Source organism: Vanellus vanellus (assembly GCF_965231255.1).
Source record: "Vanellus vanellus genome assembly, chromosome: Z".
Taxonomy (NCBI): Eukaryota; Metazoa; Chordata; class Aves; order Charadriiformes; family Charadriidae; genus Vanellus; species Vanellus vanellus.
Genome location: NC_138908.1, coordinates 1,103,647 through 1,109,646, shown reverse-complemented (window position 1 = coordinate 1,109,646; position 6,000 = coordinate 1,103,647). Strand labels below are relative to the sequence as shown.

Below are 6,000 nucleotides of genomic sequence, written 5' to 3'. Positions count from 1 at the left end.
ATATTTTTATTTTGTTGGGTTTTTTTGTTTGTTTGTTTGTTTGTCTGTTTTTGTTTTGTTTTGTTTTGTTTTTTTTTACTGTAATGTGTATAGTGGTATCTGACAGAGAACATGCCATTTTGGAATGGATTTAGTTCCAGGTATTTGTATATATTTTATTATTTATTGTTTTTTGGAAAACAGTGCTTTAAACATCACACAAATGCTAAAATGCTTCCTGGCATGTTTAAATACTTTAAGAGAGGATCTTCACAGTGCTCTCTCCTTCAGCCGTGACGGTCCCTCAGAGCTGGTCGGTCCTCCAGAGTGGATGAGCTGTGGCAGCACCCTGGCATCGCGATGTTGGTCCTTTTTCTGCAGGGTGGCAGCAGAAGTGTGTCCCGCACACAGCCCCTGCTCCAGTGCCTTTCTCTGCCTTGGCTGACCTGGCTGCACCGTGTTGGTTCTGCAGGAATGTCAGCTCTGCCAAGTGCGTCTGCTCTGCTCCGCTCCTGCCGACTGACGTCAGGGTGCGATGGCCGTGACCGAGCAGCCGGACACTCGCCCGACGCCTCGAGTTCACCTACAGCCACTCAGTAGCGCAGCCACCAGTGCCGGGGCTGCTGCTACTGCTACTACTGCTGCTGCTGCTGCTGCTGCTGCTGCTGCTACTGCTACTTCTACTGCTGTTACTGTTTCTACTGCTGCTACTGCTACCACTGCTACCGCCGTTACTGCTACTGCTACTGCTCTGCTGCAGCTCTGGCGTGTGGCTGCAATCCATCGCCCGGAGCAGCCGGCACCCCATTAACCATACCAGCCGCAGCTGAGGGAACGCAGCAAGAGCCCCAGGAGGTTGCAGCAGCAAGGCTGAGCCTGGGCACCAACAAATAAAAAGCCAAGCCAGCTGGGGTTGTAATGCGAGCAGCGCTTCCAGGTCTCCGTTTCACTTTGCTCTCATCCTCCTATTGGATTTGAGATCATGTATGTGTTTTGCTGTTGATTACGGGGAGTGCTAAAATCTGGGGAGGGAAGAGGATTCGGAAGGATTATTATGTTTGTTTTGATTTAAGGGGATTTTTTTTTTTTCTCTTGCTTATCCCTGCCCTTCATCTTTGTTAACACAGCTTTGTCTTTATTATTTTTATTTTAGGTCGGTTAATATTGTAGCCTTTGGGAATGAAAGAGACGGGTTTCCTGAGGACAATCAGCAGCCAAGCCTGATCTGGAGCTATCTCAGGAGAAGCGCTCTCATTTCCCAGATCGACAGCAGCTTGTCTGCCAGTCACGTTGGAAACCTAGTTTTTACTGAGTATCAAGCCTGCGTGTTTGGCAATGTCAGACTGGTGGTACACGACTGTCCTCTCTGGGTAAGAGATGGGTCTCAATCCTTTTAACTTCTTTTTAACACTTAACAGTGTTAGCTGATTTAATCAAATGAAAACAGATCCTAATTTAAAATTATTTTCATTCTTGTGGGATTTTATTAATATTTTAATTATTGCAAATAGTAAATGCATATAAAATATAACCAGGCAAACGCTGCAAAGTCTTGAAGGTGCTACAGAAAGTTTTTCATTAACAAGCCCACCTCCTCTGTAGGAAGGCGGTATTTTCAAGTGTGCTGTTGAGTGAAAAATTTATTGAAAATAAACCCGAAATAAACAAGAACCCTTTTTTTTGTGACACTGCATCATAACATGCTCTCCAAATATTTATCAACAATAAAACAAAACATTTTTTTTCTGTAAAAATTAAAAGGCAATCAGTTTCCCAGCTTTGACAGATTATAAGATTTTTATATCTTGCAAAATACAGCATACGGAGTAATTTTATTGTCTGTTATAATGAATAATCACATTTTAACATTATTTCCTTTATTTGAAGGTAAATAAAAAGGATCTTGGCACGGTTCCAGGTTGTCAGCCCTTTTGTTAGTATGTGAGATAACTTACTTAGGAGTACGAGCAGGTCAATGATTATGCAATAAATGATACTGATAATCTAAATTAAAACATATTTAATGACAGTAGCCTTAAAAGAAATTAAGCTTAGCAGCTTTTAGTAACTAAAACAATAATCAGTTTCAGCTCCATAATTCTATTTTGGGGTGATTTTTGCAGTCCTGTAAGGAAAACTTGTTTTGGAATCTGCAGGAATCCTAACAGTTCCAGAAATACACAGTCAGGAGTTTGTAATCCTACAACTGAATGGTCCAGTTTCGCCACCAAACTGTTCTCTATTTCCCAGGCTTTTTTGTCAGCTGCAGTTACAGACACTGGCTCAGATGGGCCGGGGGAATCCTGGTTTTAATCTTTTGAAGCTGCATGTGACCCACACGTGCAGTTTGCTGGAGTCATTGGAGCGCAGCAATGAGTAAAAGCTCCCGAATGTAAATTAAGGCTGGAGGACTTCAAAGGGTGTTTGAGAGGGTTGGAGGTTGGTGAGGGAGGGGGGAAGGCGGGCAGGGGTAGCTGGAGAAGGGTGAAGACAGGACCTAGATTGGAGACACAGTTCACATGTTTTTATGTTGTTTTATTTGCATTTGATCTTCTACAAAACAAGGTTCTTCAGTTCTGGAGACCTTATCAGTTTTGCCCTTGAAAAGCTAGCTTGTTATTGCCTGGAGCATTATGTTTCTGAGGCCTCTTGTTTTTTCCTTTCTCAGCTAAAGGAGGCAGGAGATTTGTTACTGGGAAAGATGAGGAACAACTGGGATGTTTTGCTTAGCAGAAGACATCTCAGATAGCTGGACTGGACTCTGCAGGAGGTCATTTGTTCTGAATGAAGCTGTCTCCTTGCTAGGGTTAGGCAGAACAGCACTGATTCCCATAGTCTGGATGCTTGAGGTTTGCTCTGTCACGGTGGTCCTTCAGGACTATTCCTTTGGTAGCCTGGGAAATAGTGCAGGACAATCCCAAATGTTGACTGACAATGCCTCAAGTCATATTCTTCATGGGAAAGGATCCTTGTGGCACATTACTGAAACATAGAGGTGGTGGTATGGTGGGCCTTGCATTATTGCATTATTTCCACCTCTATTGTCTGAGTTCAACATAAAAGCGGATTTGCATTTTACCTGAGATTTATATCTTATCTAGATTAAATCCATATGATTAAGGCAAACTTATTAGGTATAAACTTGGCAAGTGATACCTGTGAGTCTCCAAACTCAAGGGTGCCCAACTGCTCTTTGTTCTCTACAGCTATCCATCTGGAAAAGCAGCGTGGGGGCAAGTTTACCATATAGAGCTCCCCAGTGCATGGGAGGACCCTTTTGTGAGACAGGTTGTGGTACGGGGTGAGTTTGCTCATATTTCGGTCTGCTGCTGCACATGTCTTTTTCAGCCCAGGGCACTGCTCAACTTTTTGAGTCTGCAGGAGGGGTCAACTGCTCAGGTGTCTTCGATTGGACTCTTCCTGGTGGTATTATGATATTGGGCATCTTACTAGGTACTATATGTCTCTTTGAAAGGGCTGCAGCAAGGTTTTTCAGCAGCTGCCAAAGTGCTTGTGCACTGATGGGTTGGAGAAACATGAAAGGTCTGGACCATGCAGTGAAGGCAGCCGTAGTGGCATCATGCTGCTGGGCATCTAGTTGGTGAAACACCAGCAGCGCTGCTGTGAGAGTATGGTATTTTCTAAGCTGAAGGCGACCAAAGGTGGCTGCCAAACTGCAGAGGTGGGAAGCAAGGCTTCCTGGCAGAGGTAAAACAGTAGCAACATGTTGTGAGAAACTCCCTTTCCCATGGCAGTTGCAGGGTGCAGGATGGATGAGCTGACTTTGGGGAGGATGTTATCATTAACAGAGATGACACGGGGTTGTAGAGATAGCGTTAGAGCGTAATTTTCAAAATCCGGGGGCCAAATATCACTGTTTCCCAAAGCACGTTGATCTCTGTGTGTCAGTCACTGGGTATATCATTATGGGCTGCAGTGTCCTGCGCTGTGTTCGCAGAGCTGCCTGCTGGTATGTCCTACCTGCAGGGGACAGATACGCCAGGGGACTGACAGCCTGGTGATTCATGTGGCTGGAAAACATTTTAATAAAAACTGCAGACCCAGAGTGAGAGGAGATGTGAAAAACTAGGGAAAATATATACGTGTGCTAACATCAGTGCTGAATGTTGTGATTTTAATAGCTGATCAGTTGCTAACGCATGCTTGACTTGTGCTCTCCTCAGGCATGTTGAAATAGCACATCCCAGTTTTTCTAATTTTTGGGGGAGGTAAACCTCAGTGTGGGAGCGAGTAACTTACAAAGAGTAACTTGCAAGATTAATTTTAAGATTTGCTTTGGAAAAAGTTGCTTTATTTAGCACTCTGAGTATATCAGATTTCACAGTCTTGGGGACTGAGTTGACATTTTATTGGGTTGTGTATAGTTTGCAACTTTAGCCACTTCACACTGAATTTTTTTATGCTTCTGCATATGTACAAGTAAAAACGGCAGAAAAAAGTGCAGGCAAATTTTGTAATATCTGATGGCAAGTGAATCTTCCTCAACTCCAGAATGAAGCATAGCATTGGAGCTATAATTCGTATTTTGATTCATTTAATTATGATGCTGGAAAAGAAATGGCAGAATTTCTTTTCTGCCAGAAAAGAGACAGACACTATGAGTGTCCCCTACCTGCATTACCTCTCTTGTTGTTTCCTCTCCTGCTCAGAGCAGTACCATAAAGATACGAGAATGTTTCGGTCCTGGGCTGGGGGTCTCACTGTCCATTGTTTTTCCCTCCTGTGAGCCGCCTGGATTTGGGTTTTTTTTGTTGTTTGTCTGTTGGTTTTTTTTTCCTTAGGTAACAACACCTCCAGATTATTTTTTTCCCCCCTAGTTTATAAAAACTGCCCAGGTTCCTAGAGAATCACTGACATCGTTCCGTTCCCAGTAGCAGAAATGTTACAAATTGAGAAAACAGAGCAGCTGGGTTTGGAGAGAGCCTTGTGCAGGGTTCGGCACGGGCAGGGTGACGGACGCTGTGCTGTGTCTGTACCTGCTCCGGAGGCCTGCACAGAGCTGCACGCCTCCCTGGGGCTCACTAGTGCCTGAACATATTAACTGCAATTTTGAAAACATCTTCTGTGAATTGTTTTTTTCAAATTCTCCCTTTCAACAATGTCTTTCTATGAGTCTTTCCTCATTTTCATGTCTGCTTTTCGTCCTGCACCAACAGTAGCAGTTCCCTGAGCCCCGCGAGCTTTCTTATCTCCACGGTATCATCCATAGTGTCATTATCTGGCTTTTTCCCTGCACAATGTCGTTGTGCTCCCTGTGCTGGCTAGGCTGGCTGGCCCTTAACATGTAAAGGAACCTGATCCACTTTTTAATTTCATTTATTATTTTTAGAAATCCAGTCATACTACTGCTTCAGTACAAAACCACAGCTTTTCATTTTTTTTAAACTTCGTTTTTTTTGTAAACTTTTCATTTTTTAGTATGTTGTCCGTTCTCATTTTTAAGCTTCACTATCCCAAGTTGGCAGTTTACAACAACGGATCGTATCCCAGTAAATTATCCTCCCTACTGCATTCTTTATTTTTGCTTTTTACAAACATTATTACATTGCTTTATAAGAGGACAACACAGGACAATGCAAGCCTTCATTAATTTTATTTCTGGGTCAGCTCAACCAGTTAAAGCTGTTTTGGAAAGCCTCGGGTGAAAAACAGAAGCGGCATTCCAGTGTTGTGGTCTGAATTCCCTTGATTTCTGAAGAAGATGCTTCCTTCTGTGCTGCAGGTTACTCAGCTGAGTAAGTTCAGGGTTCTAGTAAGTTGTGGAAAGTACACCTGCAAAATTTGTTATGCTGTGGACCTCACTGAAGAGAAATTACAGAGAAACCTTAAAAAAATGGAGGAAGGATGTTATACGTGGTGTGGGAAGAATCGCTGGAAAGAAGGGTCTGTTAATGGAGGATGGGTCTGTAAATGCATCCTTAGGCAGAGATGAACTTTCCAAATTTCCCACTGCAGCCCTCCTGGATCCCAGGGAAATCCTGGGAATGGTCCTTGGGGGTG

At 43.5% G+C, this 6,000-nt stretch overlaps 1 protein-coding gene across 1 annotated transcript in view; it reads left to right on the top strand.

The window, feature by feature from the left end:
- Positions 1–965: 965 nt before the first annotated feature.
- Positions 966–6,000, top strand: part of RHOBTB3 (Rho related BTB domain containing 3) — a gene marked incomplete at both ends in the record, with an annotated part of 28,293 nt that continues 23,258 nt past the window's right edge. Inside the window, 3 exon segments of the mRNA XM_082496944.1 lie at positions 966–984; positions 987–1,035; positions 1,133–1,349. Coding sequence (XP_082353070.1) covers positions 966–984; positions 987–1,035; positions 1,133–1,349 — 285 coding nt within the window.